This window comes from Pelophylax lessonae (assembly GCF_965119305.1).
Source record: "Pelophylax lessonae genome assembly, chromosome: 10".
Taxonomy (NCBI): Eukaryota; Metazoa; Chordata; class Amphibia; order Anura; family Ranidae; genus Pelophylax; species Pelophylax lessonae.
Genome location: NC_138777.1, coordinates 232,575,524 through 232,600,685, shown reverse-complemented (window position 1 = coordinate 232,600,685; position 25,162 = coordinate 232,575,524). Strand labels below are relative to the sequence as shown.

Here is a 25,162-nt window from a genome sequence, read left to right as displayed (position 1 = left end):
GGTAGGAATCAGATGTGAGGAAGATTGGAACCTGTTCTGGGCAGAATTTCACATTCCTGCCTTGTCCACTGTGTAAATCCCAAATATAGACAAGAGATTTCCTCTTACTACTTGGACCCAAGATTTGTGTCCCAGGTGCGGGATGCTGGATGTGGACCTCCTGGTCACCTTACAGGTTTGTTTCCAGGTACAGGGATCCTCTAGCAGAAGCAGTGGATGCTCTGTTGGATTAGTACACCCTGGTCTACACCTTTCCTCCCCTGAAGCTTCTTGATTGTTTGGCAGGATCGAGATGGAGGGCATTCCAATGACTTTCATTGCTCAAGACTGGCCCCGTCAGACACCGTACACCATCCTGGTAAGATTCCTGACCAACTCTTTGTGGTCTCTTCGAGATAATCTGGATCCCTTGTAACCAGGACTGATTAAGCATGCTGCTTCAGGTTCACTGACTTTAAAAAAGTATGGATGTTGAAGCCTAGGTTTTGAGAGAGGCGTATCTCAAGCTGTGATTCCTCTGTTAAAAGGTAGGAAAGTCTACTTTCTGCAAGGTCTATCATCGAATGTGGAAAGCGTACTTGGATGGAAGCCATAGGAATTACTTCAAGTGGTGTTTCTCTGTGGGACAAATCATCATCTTCCTACAATTGGGCCTGGACCAGCATTTGGGTCTCAGTACTATCAAATGCCAGGCTTCTGCCCTCTATATACGGTTTGAGAACTCATTGGCCTCTTACTCCTTGATTTAAACATTTTCACAGGAAGCCTCCCATTTGTTCCCCTGTGGGATCTGAATCTGCTTCTGCCTGTACTTCAGAAACCGATGTTTGAACCCAATGGACACATTCCTCTTTCTACGCTCACCAACAGCTGCTGGATTTGGGTTCACACATTCTCTAAATTCTACCATGAGGCCTCATATGATGCCATCTTCAAATGGAAGGTCCTTCAGGTAACTTCTGAGGTTTATACAGTCCCCAGTTTTTTTTTTGTTTCCTATTGGGCCTCTCAATGTGTGTCTTGTGTTTCTTAACCCTTAGTTGGTTTGCTTTTGGATGTCTCAAAAGTTAAGCCTTCCAGTCACCTTCAGAGGTCGAGAAAGAAATAAAGCTATTGTAAAATAGTTAATTTCAGAGTCCATCAAGGAACTCAGGAAGTCTTTTTGTCAATTGGGTTATAATGACCCCCTAACAGAATGTTTTGAGAAAAAAAAAAAAATAGGCCAGCCCAACCTCTCCTACCACGAGCAATGCCTTAGTTCTGATAAAGCCCAGGCCCCGGGAGAAACGCGTATAGGGACGGAGCCACGTACCTGATGCAACATTCTCTGCCTGGTGGTGAGGCATCCATTGTAATACATACATATTTCTAGCGCGAGACCTCCTCTAACTCTAAACTGGTAACCCGCAAAACTTTTTAGGGCATGGTCTACGAGCGTGCTCAATTTGAAAGCGTGACATGTTTGGTATCCATTTAGGCTCCTTTCACACGGAGCCCGTTCTGCTTAGCGGGGGATAGATTCGCCGATCCCCGATAAGCAGAGGCAGATGGCAGCTCCGTCTCTGCTCTGTGTACAGAGATGGAGCTGTCAGATCACCGCTGTCCTCTATGGGGAGATCGGATGAGAACGGACCGCCTGTCCGTTCTCATCCAATCCGATCCTCCAGACGGATGGCAAATAGGGTTTCCAACTGTCCGGATTTCACGGACCAGATAGCAGCGGGTGTCAGCGGAGAGGTCTCCGCTGACACCCGCTGCCCCATAGGGATGCATGGAGCATCCAATCAGGTCAGCCTGAAAAACTGACAGGCAGATCGGATCCCCCGTGTGAAAGGGGCCTTACTCAGCGTAACATCATCTTCTTTATGTTACCAAAAAATTGGGTTATATATTGTGTTTTTTTGCATTAAAATTCATTTAATTGTATGGTTTCCCAAAAGAATGCGTTTGAAAAATTGCTGCACATATACCATGTAATACAAAAAAATTAAAAAAAAGACTGCCATTTTATTCTCTAGAGTCTATACTAAAATATATATATATGTGTTAGGGCAGATCTGAGTAATTTTCTATTAAAAAAATTATTTTTACATGTAGGAGAGAAATGCCAGAAATGGCCAGGTAGTAAAGTTAACCACTTGCCTACTGTGCACTTAAACACCCTTCCCATCCAGGCCAATTTTCAGCTTTCAGCGCTCTCACACTTTGAATGACAATTGCGCGGTCATGCTACACTGTACCCATATGAAATTTTTATCATTTTTTTCACACAAATAGAGCTTTCTTTTGGTGGTATTTAATCATCTCTGGGTTTTTTATTTTTTACAAAAAAAAAGAAAAAAGACAGAAAATTTTGAAAAAAAAAAAAAAGTTTTTCTTATTTTCTGCGAGTAAATTTTGAAAATAAATTTTTCTCCCTCACTGATGTGCGCTGATGAGGCGGCACTGATGGGCACTGATAGGCTGCACTGATGGGCACTGATGAGGTGGCACTTATGGGCACTGATGAGGTGGTACTTATGGGCACTGATGAGGAGGTACTAATATGCCGCACTGATGAGCACTGATAGGCGGCACTGATAGGCGGCACTGATAGGCGGCACTGCTGGGCACTGAGAGGTGGCACTGCTGGGCACTGAGAGGTGGCACTGCTGGGCACTGAGAGATGGCACTGCTGGGCACTGAGAGGTGGCACTGCTGGGCACTGAGAGGTGGCACTGCTGGGCACTGAGAGGCGGCACTGACGGGCGGCACTGATAGGCGGCACTGATGGGCACTGGCGGATGGCACTGATGGACACTGACGGGTGACAGTGATGAGCACTGACGGGCGGCACTGATGAGCACTGATGGGCAGCACCATCAGTGCCCACACTCAGTGCCCATAGTGCTGCCAGTCAGTGCTCATCAGTGCCTAGATGAGCAGGCACTGATGGGCACTGACTGGCAGCACTATGGGCACTGATTGTGGGCATTGATGGGGGCACTGATGGCGGGCACTGTGGGCACTGATGGTGGGGGCAGTGTGTGTGTTTTTTTACCTTCAGTAATCAGGGCACTGGTGATCAGTGCCCTGATTACATTTGTCTGTGTCCCCAGCGGCTGTCGGCTCCCCCTCCTTCCTCACACTGCAGTGTCTGTGTGAGGAAGGAGCGCCGGCGATGAGAGATGATCTCATATGTTTACATATGAGATCATCTCTCATTGGACGGCTTGATCACGTGGTGAATGGCCGCTGTGATTGGCCATTCACCACGATCTGTGATCGGCCGTGTCCAAGGGACACGGCCGACACAGATTCCCCCCGATGCGCGCTCGCAGGAGCGCGCGGGGGGGCGTGTCACTGGAGGCCGTTTAAAAACGGCCTCCCGAAAATTCGAGTCCGCGCTGCAGCCGTATATAGGCTGTAGCGCGGATGGGAAGGGGTTAAATAGTGGCTGCATGCAAGGCGGATTAAGGGAAGAATCGTGATCTCGTACTCACATTGGTGATTGGAGCACAATTTTATGGACATTTTTGTTATTTGTTGCAGTGCACCAATTATTATTTTATTTCGTTTTTTTGGTGAATACGCTGCAGGGAAAACAGAACTAGACAAAACTACAATAACCAAGGTCACTTTTGTTTTTTAATTCTTTATTACTCACTTTTTCATAATTTGTTTCAACCAAAAGACGATAATACACAGCAGTCTAAGTAACCCATGAAAATGTTTACACCCTTAATGCTCCCCAATGACTTATTTTTTTTCGTAAATTTTTTACAAGTTTTAGCTTTTACATCTCAAAAATAAGTCTGCGGTAATCAGCAGTTCATTATCCACCCCACTCAAAAGATGGAATCTAAATGTTCCTTTCAATGAGATCAGCAGGGGGCATCTTAAGATTGTAACTTACTGAAATAGCAAAAGAGGGAAAAAAAACAGGAAAAAAAAAAAAAAAAAATTTACAGAAAAAAAAAAAAAAAACAGATAGAGTACCAACATGTGGCAATTTAGGGGCTGCTAAGCCGGCGTCCACATTTGGATGGAGAACAGCACTAAGCAGCACTTAGCTCCCCCCCTACGCTTGCAGCGAAGCCTTTGTTCCTATTTCACGGTCCGAGATCTTGTTCCACTTTTGCAACAAAAAAACGTTAAGAAAAAAGGCATGTGGGCTTTAAATACTATACAGGTTCACAGTGGAGGGAGAAGCCAGGAACGTAACTCTCTACTATACCCCCACCCAATACACCGGAACTGGCAAGTGTCCCTCATTATTAAGATAATAATTTCATTTGGGACATATTGGGATTTAAAGGGTCAGTGCAATCAAAGCTGACATTTCCACCTAGGGGAGATGGCTGGCGGGCTGAACTGATCTACAGCTTCTGGTCTCTTCTTGGGAATCCGGCGCAGAGATTTCTGAAGAGTGGATATGCCCCCCCCTGCAAAAGGTGGCCACTTTCTTGCAAGAGGCTGAATCCTCCCACCGCGACAGGTACAGTCACAAGTTTGTGTGGCAAATAATTAGCAACTCCAGTTCTGAAAATCTCACCTGATTTGAAATGTCAATTTTAACCGGACTGACTCTTTAAATGCCACCTGTTAGCGGCTACAGAAAAATCTATAAAACAATTAAGAAATTAGCAGCTGTAACTAGAAAAAAAAAAAATATTGGATACTGCGGTGAGTGCCGATAGCAAGTGCAACTCAGTTCTTGAAATCACCATCTCAGTACCATAAATGTCACATCTAGCATACAATCCAAGAGGTCTGACATAACTTGCTCCCGAAGAGGCTATCTAGCATTGTGAATGCTTACCTGACCTATGCCGTGCAATGGTTCTCCGTCAGGCATTGTGACCTGTAACACAGCCCATTGCAATAGACAGCAGTAGCATAGAGCACTTAATAAAAAAAAAAACATTTCTGAACCAGGGGCTCACATTAAAGGCTGCAGGACTAGCGTTTCAGGGCGTTTATTCAGGTCTGAATCCAGAGGAAGGTGCAAGCCAGTGTAGGGGAGCAGCGGTCGTCGCTAGACCTGGGAGATTACCATCCTAACAGTATTGTAAAAACAAGTCTCCTTCCGCTCCGGAGAGAGAGAGTAAGAAGAGTCTGAAGGGCGATAAGTGTGAGTGGAAAACATGGCTGCAGGAATGTACAGAAGGAGATGGAGGGGGAGGATAAGAACACAAAAATCCCATGAGATCCGGCCAGGGAATAATCAACTCTAATCCCGGCGGGAAAAAAAGGTGAAGCCTCAAGAAAGGCCCAGCTGCGCCCTCCTGAGTGGAGGAAAAAGGAGAGGCAGCAGCGTCCTTGCCTTGCGCCCGCTGCTTCACTCTGTCGCAGAATGTCCCTCAACCTTTTTTTTTTGTTCTGCTACCCCAAAGGCCCAAAGTGCAATCATTGGCAATCCAGGGGGCAGAGGCTCCAGCCCAGAGTTCCTTCATCTTGGTTGGGGGGGTGGGGGTGAGTGTAGACACGGCGCTGTCTTATTGCCAGGACTGAGGGGGAAAGTTGCTGACTTCGGCGAGGTCCTGCATAGCTGAGCCCTTATGGTTATAGGTCAACTTGATCCGCATGCGCAGTTGTTGCTGTAGAGAAGAACAGGAAAAAAAATAAAATAAAATTAGTATTACGTTAGACAATCGTTTAACCTCTTCACGCCTGCCACACACATGCGGCCCTGTGCAAAGCACTTACCGCGCCGAGAGCGTGCTCCCAACACGGTAGCCAGAGGGTACCAGAAAGCTTCCGATGCATGCTAGTGACTGGAAGCTTTCCAATCATGTGACTGCGGTGACATGCCAATCACAGCGCTCACATGACCCGAATGCCAGCCTCCCGGCTATTTAAACCCTTAAAGAGCTAGGAGGCGGTAGCGGGAAGGGGTTAAAAGAAAGAAAAATAGAAAGGAGGCCCTTTTCTGTACCACCAACACAGTTCCATAAAGACATGGTTTAACCACTTGCTGACCCGCCCATGTAGCTTTACTGCTACAGGGCAGCTGCTCTGCGCAGAATCACTATATACAGTATCTCACAAAAGTGAATACACCCCTCACATTTTTGTAAATTTTTTATTATATCATTTCATGTGACAACACCGAAGAAATGACACTTTGCTACAATGTAAAGTAGTGAGTGTACAGCTTGTATAACAGTGTAAATTTACTGTCCCCTCAAAATAACTCAACACACAGCCATTAATGTCTAAACCGCTGGCAACAAAAGTGAATACATCCCTAAGCGATAATGTCCAAATTAGGCCCAAAGTTTCAATATTTTGTGTGGCCACCATTATTTTCCAGCACTGCCTTAACCCTCTTGGGCATGGAGTTCACCAGAGCTTCACAGGTTACCACTGGAGTCCTCTTCCACTCCTTCATGACCACATCACGGAGCTGGTGGATGTTAGAGACCTTGCACTTCTCCACCTTTACACTCAGCTTCTTTAGCAAGGCAGTGGTCGTCTTGGAGGTGTGTTTGGGGTCGTTAAGTTGGAATACTGCCCTGCTACTCAGTCTTCAAAGGGAGGGGATCATACTCTGCTTCAGTATGTCAGTGCTCAGACCATACGCCGCACACTGCATCAAATTCGTCTGCACATTTGTCGTCCCAGAAGGAAGCCTCTTATAAAGATAATGAACAAGAAAGCCCACAAACAATTTGCTGTAGACAAGCAGACTAAGGACATGGATTGCTGGAACCATGTCCTGTGGTCTGATGAGACCAAGATAAACTTATTTGGTTCAGATGGTGTCAAGTGTGTGTGGCGGCAACCAGGTGAGGAGTACAAAGCCAAGTGTGTCCTGCCTACAATCCAGCATGGTGGTGGGATTGTCATGGTCTGGGGCTGCATGAGTTCTGCCGGCACTGGGGAGCTATAGTTCATTGAGGGAACCATGAATGCCAACATGCACTGTGACATACTGAAGCAGAGCATGATCCCCTCCATTCAGAGACTGGGCTGCAGGGCAGTATTCCAACATAACGACCCCAAACACACCTCCTAGACGTAAGAGAGTAAAGGTGATGGACTGGCCAAGCATGTCTCCAGACCTAATCCCTATTGAGCATCTATGGGACATCCTCAAATGGAAGGTGGAGGAGCGCAAGGTCTCCAACATCCACCAGCTCCGTGATGTTGTCATGGAGGAGTGGAAGAGGACTCCAGTGGCAACCTGTTAAGCTCTGGTGAACTCCATGCCAAAGAGGGTTAAGGCAATGCTGGAAAATAATGGTGACCACAAAAAATATTGACACTTTGGGCCTAATTTAGATATGGTCACATAGGGGTGTACTCACTTTTGTTGCCAGCGGTTTAGACATTAATGGCTGTGTGTTGAGTTATTTTGAGGGGACAGCAAATTTACACTGTTATACAAGCTGTACACTCACTACTTTACATTGTAGCAAAGTGTCATTTCTTCAGTGTTGTCACATGAAAAGATAGAATAAAATATTTACAAAAATGTGAGGGTGTACTCACTTTTGTAAAATACCGTGTATGTATATATATATATATATATATATATATATATACACACACACACACACAGATATGCGGCCTCACAGAAGTGGGTCTTTATCATCCGCAAGGACACATATATGCATACCTGTGTTTGTGCTGGGAGCACGCTGCCAGTGTTCTATCAGAATACCGCTACCTATCAGATTCTGCACCAGGAAGTGATATACGGACGAGACCAACTTATTGCGCATGCGCTCAAACATGGCCGCTATGCGTTCCAATAGGTTTCCTAATGTGACAGAACACGAAGAAGCGGCGGACATCTTCTTACACCCACGCAAGTCTTGAATTTTACATTTATTTTAGCAGTAAACTCACCTTACATAGTGAAATAGACTTTCCTGGCGACCGAGTGAAATAGTCTATTTCACTATATAAATCAGTTTGTGGCTGAGCAGTGCGGGGTGTACCAAGATGGCCGTCGCCACCTTCTACCTGCAGGTTTCTCGCTATACTTACTAGAATAAAATAAAAATATCAATGTAATACTGTGATTCAGTATATAAGGTGAGTTTACTGCTAAAATAAATGTAAAATTCAAGACTTGAGTGGGTGTAAAAAGATGTCCGCCTCTGCTTCGTGTTCTGTCACATTAGGAACCCTATAGGAACGCATAGCGACCATGTGGGAGCGCATGCGCATTAAGTTGTTCTAGTCCGTACGTCACGTCCGGTTGCAGAATCTGATAGTGGTATTCTGATAGAACACCAGCACAGAGACTGGATTCTCACCAAGAGCCCCGGGTCTGAACCTTTGACTCCCAAGTTCTTGATCACCTGATCACAATCATGTATCCTAAGAAAGTGAGTCCTTTGTGAAACGCGTCGGTCCTGTATGTCAAAACTGCGGCAAGCGTGCTGCATATTTGTAGCGTGTATTTTCGTGCATTCCAGGAATGATCAGGTGTGGGGCCTAAAAGTAAGGAATGTTCACATGGGCGTACCACAGCGCACACACATTCAAACCCTGTGTTATGTGCCCCTGTGAGGCCTTACTGAACACCTAGCTGGTTACTACGACTAGTGCTTCTAGTCTGAAGGCCCGTCACAAGAGACTTTTCTTACCTTCTGGGGGTTCAGAACTTTGATGACCTGTGTGACACATCCAGCGCTGAAGGGTGGAAGGACATTATTACTCGGGGAAAGGAGCTGCAGCTGGAACGTCTAACATATAAAAAAAAATCAGATTAAAACACTGCTTGGCATATGGTCAATCCGTAACTCAAGTATCTATAGCAGTGTTTCTCAACTCTGGTCCTCAGTGCACACTAACAGGCCAGATTTTAAGTATTACCTTGGGGAAATGCAGACTAGAATACTGCAATCACTGAGCAGCAAATGATATCACCTGGGATGTATTTCAGTTTTCTTGCAAACCTGGCCTGTTAGTGTGCCCTGAGGACCGGAGTTGAGAAGCAATGATCTATAGTACAAAATGCAGTAACTAAGTTACTGTTTTCCAAGTCAAGTCACAAACATTCATTTTGATTGGTTGCTATAGATTACTGCCCGTTGCCTCTTTTAAAAAATGTAACAATGTACAAATAATTAAGTACAGTTTGAACCAGTTACTTATTAAAACATGATTTAATATATTCATTAATACAAGGTACATAAATAATCTGACTTTATATTCGCTTACTAGTACAGGACCAATCAGACTGGGGAAGGGACTGCAGTCAGTCCAACACTAAGGACATGCTAACAGAGAAGAAGAGCAAAGAGATGAACTTATCAGCCGCCTTCTGCTCCCTAATCAATCAGTAGACCAAATAATCAGCCATCAGATGGGCGAGAACCATTACCATAAATTACAAGAGGGGAGAGGTTTTTTTACAGTTAAAGTGGTTGTTAAACCACTATGTGATCTTTACATCATCCCCTCTTTTAGATTACAAACTGTGTCCTAGTGACTGTGGTGCTTTATTAAAAATAAAAATAAAGCGTATTTCTACCTGTTTTCACAGCTCCTATCGGCGATCACGTGACTCCCGGATCTCTTCTCTCCCCATCTGGTATCTCCAGGGGGCGGGGCCAAGAACTTCCTCTGACGTCAGCTGAGGAGGCGGGGAGTCACATGACGGCCAAGTAGCGCTGTGAAAAACGGTAGAATTCTGCTTTTCTTTTTTTATAAAGCACAGGCACTAGGATACAGTTTGTAATCTAAGAGAGGGGATGATGTAAAGATCATAGTTTTGTAGCAGCTCGGGTGGGAGCAGAGCGGCACTAGTGAGCTGACATGCAGGGAGGGGAGGGGGGACAGAGGAGCGCTGCAGATAGCTGCGGATGACGGAGACATGTATGCTGACCACGGTGTCAGGGCTCAGCAGCCATGATACACCGTGGTCAGTGTACAGGGAGGAGGGTAGAAACTGGCAGGGTCAGCCAGGTTTTTAGGTGATACGGGGGGCCAAATTACACAGCACAAGCACTGTGCTGTATATCATGCTTTAAAGAGGAAGTAAACCCTCCTCTGTGACTTGTACCTATAGGTAAGCCTATGATAAGGCTTACCTAGAGGTACTGTAAATATCTCCTAAACTTGTACCGTTTAGGAGATATTTACCTTACATGCAGCCAGTGACGTCACTGGCGCATGCGTTTTGAAGGAACGGCCGCTCGTGCCGTTCATTCAGAGACCCGTGCCGTGACCGTCGGCTCCCGCGCGCGTGCGCGGGAGTGACGTCACTGCGGCTCCGGCCAATCAGATGGCCGGATGCCGCGATCCCGGAAGACGGACGACTGGACATGTCGCCCATCATACAGGTAAGCTGACGGCACGGCGGGGGCTCGTTCTAAGGTAAGTATTTCATAATGAGCTAGTATGCGATGCATACTAGCTCATTATGTGTTTAACTTGCAGGTGGCAAAAAGAAAAAAAAAAAAACTTTCTATGGGGTTTACAACCTCTTTAAGGGAACAGGATCTATTTTCTTCTTTAGGGGTAACAAACGCTTTAATAGGGAAATTACCTGCTGCTGTTAGAGTAAGGACAGTGTATACATGGAGCACATAAAGTGTATAGAAAGCCCAAATCCCTGAGTTTTGGATAGAATAAGAAATGATTAGAACTAGTGGTGCAACGAAATAAAAATTCTGGACCAAACCCGAAAATTCAGGATGCACTTGCCCGAAAACTGAAACCGGAATAGACAGTTTTAAAAAAATATATATATTTTTAATATATACTTGTCTTATATTTGACTTTTTATTTAATATCATTAATTTAAACTAACATGGTTTTATTTTTGCCCATTATCGGAACCTTTTCAGCCGATAGGCCGCTTTCACAATAAGAAGTTTTGGGAGTGCTTTTGCGTTAAAAAAAAAAGCGCAAGAAAAGCTCAAGAAAAATGCAGCCCTTTAAATTCTGTGTATGTCTTCACACTGGTCTGTTGCACTTCCGTTGCGGTATTAAAAATCCTGCTTGGCACAATTTTGGTGCATATTTGGTCAGTTAAAAGAAAAAAAAAAAAAAAAACACAAAAAACGCACATCCCCATTGAAATGCAGAAAAAACGCGGCACAAACACATCTCTGTTCCTTTTTAGTACAGTTTTTGAGCCACATGACCTATAAAACCGCACTGTAAATGCTGTAAAATCGCAACAATATGGTGCATGCATTTTTACAGTTTTTCAGCAGCCATTATTGGCAACACTCTCACAACTCTATTTTCGGCTGATAATTTTCAGCGGCATCCCTTAATTAGAACCCCTATCAATTTTTAATTTCTGTCTGTGTCCCCTCCCCCCCTTGGAAAAGTCATTCTCTCCATCCGATCTGGTGACCACTGTAGCATAAAATACCTTTGGTACTGCTGCCTGGAACACATAGTCTGTCATCTCGCTGTCTGTGCTGTTGAACGCCTGAGTTGTAATCACAGTCACGCTGGCATTTGTGCTGGACCTCTCAAAGGTGAAGTCTATTTTCAGGCCGTTCTTATTATAAGCAATGATGGGCGGTATACCTGCAGAAAGACAAACCATTAGCTTCCGTTTCCCTCTGCCATAAACAGAGCTGTGCATGCAGACGTCCTGCGACAGCCAATAAAGATGCCCAAAGGCCAGCATTGGTAAATAGATAAGAAAGTAGTATATCATATATACTCGTTTTAAACAATTTTTTGTATGCTCCAATTACTTCCTGGTTTCTTGCCTAGGCAAAATGATGTCATACATCCCAAGAGTCCTCTGGAGGGGTTTTCTCAGCTAAGCACACCCTCCTGCCTGCACGTATGAGATAAGGGCAGATGGATTTCAGGAAGTAAATGCTACAAGAATCATCTGCCCTTAAAGAGGTTGTAAACTCCTTTTGTTTACATTTACCTATAGGTAGGCCTACATTAAGGCTTACCTATAGGTGCTATAAATAACTCCTAAACTTGCACCGTTTAGGAGATATTTACAATGCATGCAGCAGATGATGTCATTGGCGCATGCGCTCTGAAGGAACGGACACCCGTGCCGGCTCCCGCGTGCATGCGTGGGAGTGATGTAATCGCGCCCCCGGCCAATCAGATGGCCGGAGGACGAGATCCAGGAAGCATGTCGGCCGTCCTGTCGGCACTGAGGGGGCTTAGTTTTTAGGTAAGTACTTCATAATGAGCTAGTATGCGATGCATACTAGCTCATTATGCCTTTGTCTTTACAGGTTTTTTTTTTTCAAATTTTTTAAATGGGTTTACTTCCTCTTTAACACAAGATGGCCACAATCATGCTAGGGGTTTGTTTTTCAAAGTGATTGCTCAAGAAAATAAAGCATAACTATGGCTTTGAATAGTCAAAATAAACAGCATTTTTGCTTTGTGGTTCTCAGATGCCGTGTAGTTCCCGCTTTAGGAGCATAATGTGCTAGCATGCACCACATATTCTAAAAGACTTCTCTTTAAAAGCAGCTCTTCAGCGGGGCGCTCTCACCACTTACAGCGCTTCAATTTTCACCTGGTCTTCATTCTGGTTTTGTGGGCTCTGGCTGTTTGGACTGCCGAGCCCTGATGACGTCACTTCCGTTCACGTGCAGGCAGTACAACCCAGCCTCATCAGCTCAACAGGGGGGACCCGGGCAGCTTCACAGTTAAATTGTGCAAAAAAAAAAAACAGGGCTTTCTAATAAATTATACCCCCCTCCTACTAGCTTAAGGAATTACAATTTCCTGGTCTCTTCTGATGATGTGATGGTGAGAGAAGTGGAGAAACTTTTTTTAAAAAAAATTTCGGGGCGCATGTACATTTCGCAGCCGCTCCGCATGTTGCTGGCTGCTCAATTAGTCTTGGCCGGCTGCCACTGCCCATTGCCTTCCCTGGCAGGGTGATCTTGCTCAGCTCCACACAGTTCTCAGTAGCCGAGACGCCGGTGCTTATGTGAGGTGGGCAGGCAGCTGACAGGGAGTAGCAGGAGCTGTATTTTGTGAATGCAGCACAGGTGTGCCCGGGTGATTATCTGATTCTGGATAACTATGATATAATATACAGGCAGAGGTCAGCAAGTTCTCTGTCACAGTTCTACCATAGTGTGTCACACAGCTGACCTTGTTAATGCATTGGTCATAAACTAACAAGGTCAGCACCCAACAGCCATGGGACACACTGTGAGAGAACCATGATAGAGCTGCCTGTGTGTTTATCCTAATGCTGAGGATCATAACCTGTGCTGTGTGTCATCATCAGGCTTCTTTCATGCAGGGAGGAATCCACTTGCTCAGCGGGAGATCTGTTCGCTAATCCCCCCGCTGAGCACACTGGGCAGATGATAGGACACAGCCCACTCTGCTTTAAGGGTGGCCGGTGTAATTGAACTGGCTGTCTGTTTACACCCAACTGCCCTCTAATCTGATCCACTAGATGGAGGGGAGCAGATTCCTTTCAGTTTTGTTTAGTGGATCGGATTGAAGTTAGGTGGGTGTAAATGGACCCAAGAAAGATAAACCTGAAGAGAAACCTGCACTTTGTTTCAAGGCGGGGACTGGGGAGGGGCCAGGGGTGGGGTTGAGAATGTGGCCGAAGGGGGGCTATACGTGGCCCCATGATTTCTATCAGCAGTCCTGAATGTGCATGGGACCACAATCATGGCACAGCGCTCTGAAGGAAGCTCAGTATACACTGGTGTGGTAACCAGCTGCAGAAATCGTGAATATCTCCTAAGCGCTGCACATTTAGGAGACATCTCATGTACCTATAGGTAAGATTTATCATAGGCTTCCCTGTAGGCACAAGTCACCAATTGGTGTTTATTTCCGCTTCAATATCCCCTTGAAAAGAAAACGGAAAACTGACCTGAAATATCATTAAATAGAGGCTGCACAGAAAGGCCATCCAGCAGGAGTGGAGATGCTGGCATCTGGGGAACCGGTGCTGGTGGGCCTGAATAGGCAAAAGTGGAAAAAAAAAAAACAAAAAAAGAGAATAAGGTTAAAAACATCTGCTGAAAACCAAAACAGAGATTACATGTACCTGACCTTACAAATGGGATTCTGGAAGAATGGTCAAACATTCCCATAGAGACACTCCTAAACCTTGTGGACAGCCTTCCCAGAAGAGTTGAAGCTGTTATAGCTGCAAAGGGTGGTGGGCCAACTCAATATTGAACGCTACGGACTAAGACTGGGATGCCATTAAAGTCCATGTGGGTGTAAAGGCAGGCGTCCCAATACTTTTGGTAATATAGTGGAGATTATATATATATATATATATATATATATATATATATATACACACATATACACATAGGGCTCAAAAGTTCAAGTCCTGAGCTACTAGTCAGGCCTTAAGGGTTACTCGCCACCAGTTGCCCCGGGTTTTAATGCATCCACTGACATCAATGCTGGGGGGGGGGGGGTTTAATGCATCCACTGACATCAATGCTGGGGGGGGGGGGGGTAATGCATCCACTGACATCAATGCTGGGGGGCTATATTGCATCCACTGACATCATAGCTGGTGGGTTTGAATGCGTCCACTGACATCAATGCTGGGGGTTTTAATGCGTCCACTGACATCAATGCTGGGGGTTTTAATGGGTCCACTGACATCAATGCTGGGGGTTTTAATGGGTCCACTGACATCAATGCTGGGGGTTTTAATGCGTCCACTGACATCAATGCTGGGGGTTTTAATGCATCCACTGACATCAAGGCTGGGGGTTTTAATGCGTCCACTGACATCAATGCTGGGGGTTTTATTGCGTCCACTGACATCAATTCTAAGGGTTTTAATGGGTCCACTGACATCAATGCTGGGGGGTATTAATGCGTCCACTGACATCAATGCTGGGGGTTTTAATGCGTCCACTGACATCAATGCTGGGGGTTTTAATGGGTCCACTGACATCAATGCTGGGGGTTTTAATGCGTCCACTGACATCAATTCTGGGGGTTTTAATGGGTCCACTGACATCAATGCTGGGGGTTTTAATGCGTCCACTGACATCAATGCTGGGGGTTTTAATGCGTCCACTGACATCAATGCTGGGGGTTTTAATGGGTCCACTGACATCAATGCTGGGGGTTTTAATGGGTCCACTGACATCAATGCTGGGGGTTTTAATGCGTCCACTGACATCAATGCTGGGGGTTTTAATGCGTCCACTGACATCAATGCTGGGGGGTTTTAATGGGTCCACTGACATCAATTCTGGGGGTTTTAATGGGTCCACTGACATCAATTCTGGGGGGTTTTAATGCGTCCACTGACATCAATGCTGGGGGGTTTTAATGCGTCCACTGACATCAATGCTGGGGGGTTTTAATGCGTCCACTGACATCAATGCTGGGGGGTTTTAATGGGTCCACTGACATCAATGCTGGAGGTTTTAATGCGTCCACTGACATCAATGCTGGGGGGTTTTAATGGGTCCACTGACATCAATGCTGGGGGGGGGGGGGGTTTTAATGGGTCCACTGACATCAATGCTGGGGGTTTTAATGGGTCCACTGACATCAATGCTGGGGGTTTTAATGTGTCCACTGACATCAATGCTGGGGGTTTTAATGCGTCCACTGACATCAATTCTGGGGGGTTTTAATGGGTCCACTGACATCAATTCTGGGGGTTTTAATGGGTCCACTGACATCAATTCTGGGGGGTTTTAATGCGTCCACTGACATCAATGCTGGGGGTTTTAATGGGTCCACTGACATCAATGCTGGGGGTTTTAATGCGTTCACTGACATCAATGCTGGGGGGTTTTAATGGGTCCAATGACATCAATGCTGGGGGGTTTTAATGCGTCCACTGACATCAATGCTGGGGGGTTTTATTGCATCCACTGACATCAATGCTGGGGGGTTTTATTGCATCCACTGACATCAATGCTGGGGGGTTTTAATGGGTCCACTGACATCAATGCTGGGGGGTTTTAATGGGTCCACTGACATCAATGCTGGGGGGTTTTAATGGGTCCACTGACATCAATGCTGGGGGTTTTATTTCATCCACTTACATCAATGCTGGGGGGGTTTTAATTCGTACACTGACCTCAAAATGCTGGGGGTTATTAATGCGTCCACTGACATCAATGCTGGGGGTTATTAATGCGTCCACTGACATCAATGCTGGGGGTTTTAATGGGTCCACTGACATCAATGCTGGGGGGGGGTTTTAATGCGTCCACTGATACATAGGCAAGGCATAAGGGGGGGTTGGGACAGCAAAATGATGTTTTGCCTAGGGTGTCAAAAATCCTTGCACCAGCCCTGTTGGCACCCCAGATGTTTAGAACTACATTTCCCATGATGCTCATGCACTCTGCAGTGTAGTTGAGCATCATGGGAAATGTAGTTCCAACACATCTGGAGTGCCAAGGTTCACCATCACTGCATCTATTCATGCGGTCATTTTACCAATCTAACCCCTGCTCCTATCCTTCACTAAAAACCTTATGACTAAAAGCATATGAATTTCATCACGTGATCTCTGCTAAAGTGAACACTGAAGGGCATCTGGAGGAATATTTTCCATAGAAAGGTATGTATTTACGTTCCATTATACTGGTATGTAGTAACCCCCCCCCCCCCACCTCCACCCAGCAGGACTGCTGACACGACTTCACAATCCTGTCATATGTCTCCATGTAATTATTAGCAGAACATTTAACGTTGTATGATTTCATATCATATGCTTTCAAGGAACTGTGATAACCCCGGACCTTTACTGTAAGAGCTTGTCAGCAGTTCCCAAGGTCAGCTCTGGAACAAGAGTCTAAGCAAAGGAACCAACGCAGACAGCAATACCCATTAGAGATCGACCGATTATGGGCAAAGCCAGTATATCAGGGGCCGATATACACTTTACCTGATATATCGGAATAAGCCCCGGAGGTTACCGATATTTCGGAAAGTGCTGTACCAGAGTGATGCTTGCAGCTAGAGGCATCACCCCGGTACCGGTGTCCATAGCCGAAGATCGGCTGTCTTCTAATGACAACCGATGCGGCTGAGAAGCCACTCGGCTGTCATTACAAGGAGCAGGAGGGGACGTCCCCTCCCACGGCTTGCCCGGGTCTCCCGTCCCGCCACGGTCGCTGAAGACCAGATCAAAGCCGCATTCGGCTCTGATCAGGTTTCCATGTAAAAACCGCAAGTGATGTCATGACATCACTTCCGGGTATTCGGCGCCAGATTTAAAAAAAATGACAGCATTCAAAACAGCCAAACTTGGCGTTTTGAATGCTTTTAAGTTCAGAGGAGGGGTTTGGGGTCTTTTAGATCCCCAAATCCCTCCACAAGGGTACCCGTCAAGTAAAAAAAATAAAAAAAAAAGTTTTTAAACGTACGAAAATATCGGCGCATATCAGCCGATACATGATGAACAAAATATCGGTATCGGCAATGAAAAAACTATATCGGTCGATCACTAATACCCATACACGATGGGGTCCATGTCACAGGCTTCATTATACTGGAGTCTGCTTCTAATCACCAATAGGAAAACCATTAAAAAGTGAACCTGTACTGATGTCAAAGCCAGAAAACCACATTCCACGGCCGCTATCTACCTTGACAGTAGGACACTCCTCCCCAATACCCTGCTGAAGGGGTGTTAAAAATTTTTAGGCATGCACCCCATGTGACAATGCTCAGAACTGGGGGGCTTGCTTAGACACCGAGTACTGCATGATGAGGGGGGGGGGGGGGGGGGGGGGAGGGCATACCATAGCCAAGTTTGATTCTTTTACAAGGCTACCCTGAGGATGGCTTCATGCTGTCACCATGCATTATTGCATAATATGCCACGTAACCGTGCATAGCATTAGCACACCAAAATAAAAGCAAGGGCATGCAGTATTTTTAGCAGTGCATTGCCACACATTGTGCTTTAACACATGTATTGTAAGAAAGTGTTTTGGGGTGCCATTCAGAATGTATTGCACAGCACTGCGCCAACATGATTAAGGCTCCGTTCCCACTATCACGGCTACGAAGTCAAGCTACTTATAGCGCGACTTCGTAGTGTAAGTTGTTTGCGGCTTTCAGTGCGACTTGTCCCTCATTATAGAAGGAAGTCGCACTGAAGTCGGCCCAAAAGTAGTGCACAAACTACTTTTCAAGTCGCAGCAGTTAGAAGGGGCCAAATTGAAATGAATGGCTTTTGACTTGCTGTGTGAATTGACTTGTCAAGTCGCACAAGTCGCAATAGTGGAAACGGAGCCTAAAGTGACTGTAAACCTATGCTTTGTTTTTCTCTTTGTCATACTTCGCTGCTCTGTGAAATGATTTTGCACAGATTATCCTCCTTTTCTTAGGTCAACTACTGGAGCTCCTGGCTCCCCACCAAGTACTATGAGGGCACTCGTGCAGTCTGGCTCTGTGTCCATAGACACACAGAGAGCGGCTCAACACCGCCACCGGCTCCCCTCCTCACTGACTGATTGACAGCAGAGGAAGCCAACGGCTCCTGCTGCTATCTTTGGGCCAATGAGGAGAGAAGAGAGCCGCTGCTCTTGTGCACAGCGCTCAGTTAAAGCAGTTGTATACCCCGCTTTATTTTTGCCTACAGGTAAGCCTATAATAAAGCTTACCTTTAGGTAGAATGATTATCTCCTAAACATGCACCGTTTAGGAGATATTCACACTGCATGCAGCCGCTGAGGTCAGCGCCGCATGCGCTCTGAAGGTCCAGCATTTCATGCCAAAACTTCAGAACTTCTTGCTGGAACCGAGGGCTCCATTGCGGCTCTGGCTACTCAACGCCAGAGCCCGAGAACCCAGAAAAAACGTTGGGGGAACATGTCAGCGGTGAACGAGCGCCGCTGCGGTGGCTTCATCCTAAGGTATTTCATAATGTGCTAGTATGCGATGCATTCTAGCACATTAGGCTATTGACATACAGGTTTTTTTTTTTTTAGGGTATACAACTGCTTTAAGTATAAAGGGGGGGGGGTGCACTCCAAAGGTTTTTTCCCTAATGCAGAGAATGCATTAGGGTAAAAAACCTTCAGCCTTTAGAACCGCTATAACAAGCATTACAGTAGCGGGGTATTGTGTGCAGGGCCAGAATCCTACATATATTAAATGGACTAACAAGCAGCCTAAGTTTCCCAAGGGGAAAGAAATTACCATTCACTTCCTGTCCTGAAGAGAAATGCTCCTCATAGTGAAGGAAAATCCCTTCTTAGCTGTCATTGGAACAGGCAGCCACATTGGAAGATTTCCTTTTACTTCCCATTTTGGTGACAACCATATTTATTTGGGATTTTCCTAAACGTTCTATCTTTGTGATCATTGGTCACTGGGACAAAGAGGGTAAATCTCCCCAGACAAGACTCCAACAGCAATTAAAGTGATTCTAAGCTCTCGTTCACACTGAACGCGGCTTTAAAATCGTGCGAGTTCATCTTTTAAAGCCGCATTTCAGTCCGACTTCGGGGCCGACTTTTAAGACATCTGTGCAGCTTCATGCACAGATGTCTATTGAAATCACCTCTGAAGTCGCCAAAAGTAGTGCAAAGTCGGCGGGCACCAATTGGGACTGTCCCATTACCGGCAATAAGCTGCGATTTGACCTGTCAAATCGTGCAAAGTGAACAGGGGCTAAAGGCTTTATCTTAATGCATTCTGTGAATTAAGGTAAAAAAAAAAACCTTCAGCTCCCCCCTCTAATACCTACCAAAGCCCCATCTAAAACCCTTAGAGCCAGTGCCTGCCAGCCCTTTAAGGGCTTAAGCGCGTCAGGTGGTGGGTCAGGGCTTATGGCCATGTGACCACCGTGATTGGCTGTCACATGATCAGAAAGCTCCAGATCGCAAGAAGCGAACGGGAGCTTTCAGTTAGCTACCGGTAACTGTGTTGGGTGCGCCAAGGGCACACGCTCTCGGCACAGCACTATCGCTGCTATTGCACACAAAAATGCGCCCGCTCTGCGCCAAGGCCCACCTGTCAAGAGGACGAATACTTATGTGCGCTTGGCACCTAGGGATTAATCCAGCGATGTGCACAAGAGCAGAGGTTCTCTGGGCTCTCTCCCTTCCCATTGGCACAGACACAGCAGTGGGGGCTTTTGGCTCCCACTGCTGTCAATCACAGCCAGTGAGGAGGGAACAGGGGGCAGGGCCGAGCTGGACACACACAGCCGGCTTGGGAGCAAGAACACACGAGTGCCCCCGTAGTAAGCCACTTAGCCAGAGGTCCAGAGAAGAGGAGGATTGGGGCTACTCTGAGCAAAACCATTACACAGAGCAGATAAGTATAACATGTTTGAACATTAAGCCCTCGTTCACACCAATGCGATTTGTCATGCAATTTAAGAGTTCATAATCTCAAGACAAATCGAACCCTATTTACAAAAAGGAACACAAGGGAATGCCAGCTAAGTGTAACATCAATGGGTTTATTACAAATAACCCCATGGAGCTGGAGCCTCCCCGCCCTTTCAGGGGCTTAGGATGCCGGGATTTTGATCATGTAACTGTCGTGATTGGCTGTCACATGTTCGGAAAGCTCCTGATCGCTGCTTTCCGGTAACTACCAGGAGCGAGCAGGGTACGTACTCTCAGCACAGATGTATTCAATCTAATGCACGCAAATATGCCGCCGGGGTCAAATTGCGCCAATGAGAACAGGGGCTAAAGGCTTTATCTTAATGCATTCTCTGAATTAAGGTAAAAAACCTTCAGCATGCAGCTCCCCCCTCTTATACCTACCTGAGCCCCATCTTAAACCTTAGAGACGGCGCTTGTCGGTCCTTTAAGGGCTTAAAGCGGAGTTTCGGCCTCAAAAATCGAAAAAAAAAAAAAAACCATTTTGGGCCATCCACTTGCTGAGTGTCACCTGAAAAAGAAATGGATGCTCCCGATTTTTTATTTTTTTTGGTCACTTACCTTGTTATAGAAGAAAATATACTCCCCTTCCTTCCACTTCCTCCCTTTGCGGCCGCGGCCCGCGCCGTCTCTTCCGGCTTGCGATGACTCCTGGGAGCTGAACATCATCGCTCCCAGGAGTCAATGCGCCTGCACCGGCCCCGCTCGTCACTTTCGGTGCAGGCGCGGCATTCCCTGCTTAACAGCTTCTGGGCACCTTTAAGACTTTTAAGACTTCAGTAATCGGAAGTGAATCTGGCTTTGTTTCAGGACTCCAGCCATCTGGTGGTTGTGTCGGCTGGCCACTCGGGTCTCCTGATGGGACGGGAGACCTGGCGGAGCGGCGGGGACGTCCCCCCTGGCTGCTTGTGATAATGGCCGAGTGGCTGCTTAGCCACATCAGTTTTTATCACAAGCAAGTCAACCGTCCGCTCCAAAAAAATAAAAAACGGTACTGGGGTGATGCTTGCAGCTACAACCACTTGAAGCCGAAGGGCGCAAATTTGCGTTACGTTAGCATTAAGGCACTTTCATAAAACGTGTATTCTAATAGAGTTTAATGGCAGGGCAACTAAAAGGGAACTGCTCTGATATGAACCCAGCCTAATGACCATAACAGCAATACATTGGATAAATCTGACAGCGAGTTCAGTCTTCTATATTTCACTTTCCCGGCTACAAAACTAGAACAGGTTCCCTTGAAGTCATTTACTGACCTCCGAGATTGAGGTCTCCAAGAAGATCTAGAAGCTCTCCTCCCACGGTGGACTGCTTCGGAGGCGGTGCAGTGGGTATGACCAGCTGAATATCATTTCCTCCTAACAGGTCTAATAAATCATTGGCCTAGTGGGGGGAAAAAGAGAAACAGATGTAATAAGTGAGCAAAACAAAATCTTCCTGAGTGTGGATGACTCAGCAGCCAGAAGAATTTTACCAGCAGCTGTATGAACCAACCGCCTATAGATAACCTCCTATAGATAACCTTCTCTGGTCAATGTATTCCTTTTATCCAATCGGCATGTCCGCTAATCCATTCATCAATCAATAAAGCACGAAGATCATTGAGTTCAGTTTATTTGGACGGAGAGGGAAAAGGGTCCAACATCTAGGAGATTTTTCTGCTGTTTGGGATTCACAATAAGAAGTTCTTCTTCACATTTTAATGTCCCATTAACAGATTTGATAAATCATCCAAATGGAAACAAAACCAGCAATAAAAAGCCGACAGAGGGCTGGAGTTCTACCTTAAAGCAAAACTTTAGAGTGAACTTTACATTGTTTGGACCAAGCTGGTCTAAATGAACTATTTACTTTACTATTGGATGCGGGGGCTGGGAGCGCTGTACACACACAGTATACCAGGGGTCTCTAAACTTTCTAAACAGGGGGGCATTTTACTGTCCTTCAGACTTTAGGGGGGCCAGGCTGTGGCCATTGGGAGCAGAAAAAGGTCCCGATATTAAAACAATGCCCCATCATTCAAGTCAGTAGGAGAAATTGGGCCCCATTATTGGTGTCATTGGGAGAAGTTGGGCCCCATCATTCAAGTCGGTGGGAGAAATCGGGCCCCATCATTGGTGTCATTGAAAAGAATTGTGTGGGTAGAGGACGGGAGCAGCTTTGCACTCCTGTCACCCAGCGCTCCTGCTGCAACGGATAGCTCTCCCCACACTCGGCTTTTCACCTTGAGGCCAATGATCTACACTCTTCCCAAAACTGAATATACAGACTAGGGATCAACCGATATTTTGGCATTTGCATATCTGTATCGGCCGATATTTTCGTACATTTAAATTTTTTTTTTACTTGACAGGTACTCTTGTGGAGGGATCTGGGGGTCTAAAAGACCTCAAACCCCTCCTCTGCACTTAAAAGCATTCAAAAAGTTTGGCTGTTTTGAATGCTGTCATTTTTTTTTTTTAATCTGGCGCCGAGTACCTGGAAGTGATGTCATGACATCACTTCCAGGTTTTTGCATGGAGACCCGATCAGAGCTGAATGCGGCTTTGATCGGGTCTTCGGCGGTCGTGCAGGATGGATGCCCGGGTCTCCCGTTGGGACGGGAGACCCGGGCGAGCAGCGGAAGGCTGCAGGAGGGACGTTCCCTCCTGCTCCTTCTAAGGAAAGCCGAGTGGCTTCTCAGCCGCATTGGTTGTCATTACAAGACAGCCGACCGTCGGCTATGGACGCCTGTACCAGGGTGATGCCTCTAGCTGCAGGCATCACTCTGATACAAGCACTTTCCCAAATATCGGCAATATCAGCCACCTTGGTAGCCGATTTCGATATATCGGGGAAAGTGCATATCAGCCCTCGATACATATCGGCTTTGCCGATAATCAGTCAATCCCTAATACAGACTGGACCTTTGGACACCTTTTTTGTATTGATCCACCTACACATTTTGGGTTTTGTAGTCTTGCGATTCCTTGAGCTGGGCATCATCTTTAAATGCTACCATTCTTTGGTTTGCTTTCATTTGCTTTGGATGCGGTCATCTTTGGTTGCATCACCGGCCATCTTCCCAGCCATTGGGACTTTTATCACTAAAGCCGGCCATGGACGGTTTGAATCTTGGCCGGTACAGCAGGATTCAAATCTTGTGTGGGCAGGCTAAATGTATCAAGTTGATCGAAAGATCAATGAACTTGGGTACAACCAGCCTGCCAGATTCACTTGTGATTATCGCTAGCTTCCCCCACCGAGAGCAGACAATTGTTCGGCAGGGGGGATTCCCGTCAGTACTGTCTGTGTTAATGGGGGAATCTTTCCTACAACCCGTGGTTGCAAAATAGAAATTTGCACCGTCTATGGCCTGCCTAACTCATTCCACATTGACCAGTACTCTGAGAATGCCAGTGTTGTAGTTATAAATCCAATTACCTGGCTGACTGGTTGCTGAGTGGGTTGGATTGGTTTGGTGTCTATTATTCCAGGTTCAGCTTCGCCATTAGTTTGAGCTATGTCTGTTGGTCCATTAGTCATTGACTTCTCCATTATAGGCATTCTCTCCAGCAGTGCAGACCTGAAAAACAGCAAGGAAGGAGAACAAGCTTCAGAGTTTCACGGACAGCGATGACCGATGCCACCTAGGAGTTCCATCCGGTGTACATCTCACCTCATGTGATCATACTTCTTGAACAAAGCGTTATATTCCACAGCCCTTTGTTGCAGCTCCACATCAATGCTGCTTCCATAAATAGAGACAACCTTCTTTATACGGCTGCAGAGAAGACAAGACAGTCAGACAAGGGAACATAGATTGGAAATAAGAAAAATAAGTCTCAAATGGTCTTAAAGTGATTGTAAAGCTTTATTTATTTTTTGAACAGGTTATAGTTACCTGCTCTGTGTAACTGTTTTGAACAGAGGAGCCCTAATCTTCCTCTTCTCGGGTTCCCCACAGGTGCTTCTGGCTCCTCCCTCTCTGCCAAGTGCACACCATAGCAAGCCTCTTACTATAGAGGGCACTCGTGCAGGCTCGCTCCCAAACCAACTCTGTGTTTACAGACACACAACGCGTGGCTCGAGCGGAGATCGAGTATAAAGTAGGGCTGGGGAGGGCAGGGTAGAGGAGGGCTGGGGAGGGAACGGGAGGGTAGGGTAGGGTAGAGGAGAGGAGAGGAGAGGGGAAGGAGAGGAGAGGAGAGGGGAAGGAGAGGAGAGGAGAGGGGAAGGAGAGGGGAAGGAGAGGAGAGGGGAAGGAGAGGGGAAGGAGAGGAGAGGGGAAGGAGAGGGGAAGGAGAGGAGAGGAGAGGGGAAGGAGAGGAGAGGAGAGGGGAAGGAGAGGAGAGGAGAGGGGAAGGAGAGGAGAGGGGAAGGAGAGGAGAGGAGAGGGGAAGGAGAGGAGAGGAGAGGGGAAGGAGAGGAGAGGAGAGGGGAAGGAGAGGGGAAGGAGAGGGGAAGGAGAGGGGGAGGAGAGGGGAAGGAGAGGGGAAGGAGAGGGGGAGGAGAGGGGAAGGAGAGGGGGAGGAGAGGGGAAGGAGAGGGGGAGGAGAGGGGAAGGAGAGGGGGAGGAGAGGGGAAGGAGAGGGGGAGGAGAGGGGAAGGAGAGGGGGAGGAGAGGGGAAGGAGAGGGGAAGGAGAGGGGGAGGAGAGGGGGAGGAGAGGGGAAGGAGAGGGGGAGGAGAGGGGAAGGAGAGGGGGAGGAGAGGGGAAGGAGAGGGGGAGGAGAGGGGAAGGAGAGGGGGAGGAGAGGGGAAGGAGAGGGGGAGGAGAGGGGGAGGAGAGGGGAAGGAGAGGGGGAGGAGAGGGGGAGGAGAGGGGAAGGAGAGGGGGAGGAGAGGGGAAGGAGAGGGGGAGGAGAGGGGAAGGAGAGGGGAAGGGCCGGGGAGGAGAGGGGAAGGGCCGGG

At 46.8% G+C, this 25,162-nt stretch overlaps 1 protein-coding gene across 3 annotated transcripts in view; it reads right to left on the bottom strand.

The window, feature by feature from the left end:
* Positions 1–3,618: 3,618 nt before the first annotated feature.
* Positions 3,619–25,162, bottom strand: part of AP1G1 (adaptor related protein complex 1 subunit gamma 1) — a 116,426-nt gene continuing 94,882 nt past the window's right edge. For all 3 annotated transcript variants that reach the window (XM_082269682.1, XM_082269684.1, XM_082269683.1), the window contains exons 17-23: positions 23,929–24,033; positions 23,694–23,835; positions 21,527–21,653; positions 13,793–13,879; positions 11,327–11,487; positions 8,583–8,681; positions 3,619–5,579 (exon numbers count right to left, since the gene is read on the bottom strand). In XM_082269682.1, the coding sequence (XP_082125808.1) occupies positions 5,478–5,579; positions 8,583–8,681; positions 11,327–11,487; positions 13,793–13,879; positions 21,527–21,653; positions 23,694–23,835; positions 23,929–24,033 (823 nt within the window). In that variant the 3' untranslated portion in view covers positions 3,619–5,477. The remainder of the gene's footprint in view (positions 5,580–8,582; positions 8,682–11,326; positions 11,488–13,792; positions 13,880–21,526; positions 21,654–23,693; positions 23,836–23,928; positions 24,034–25,162) is intronic.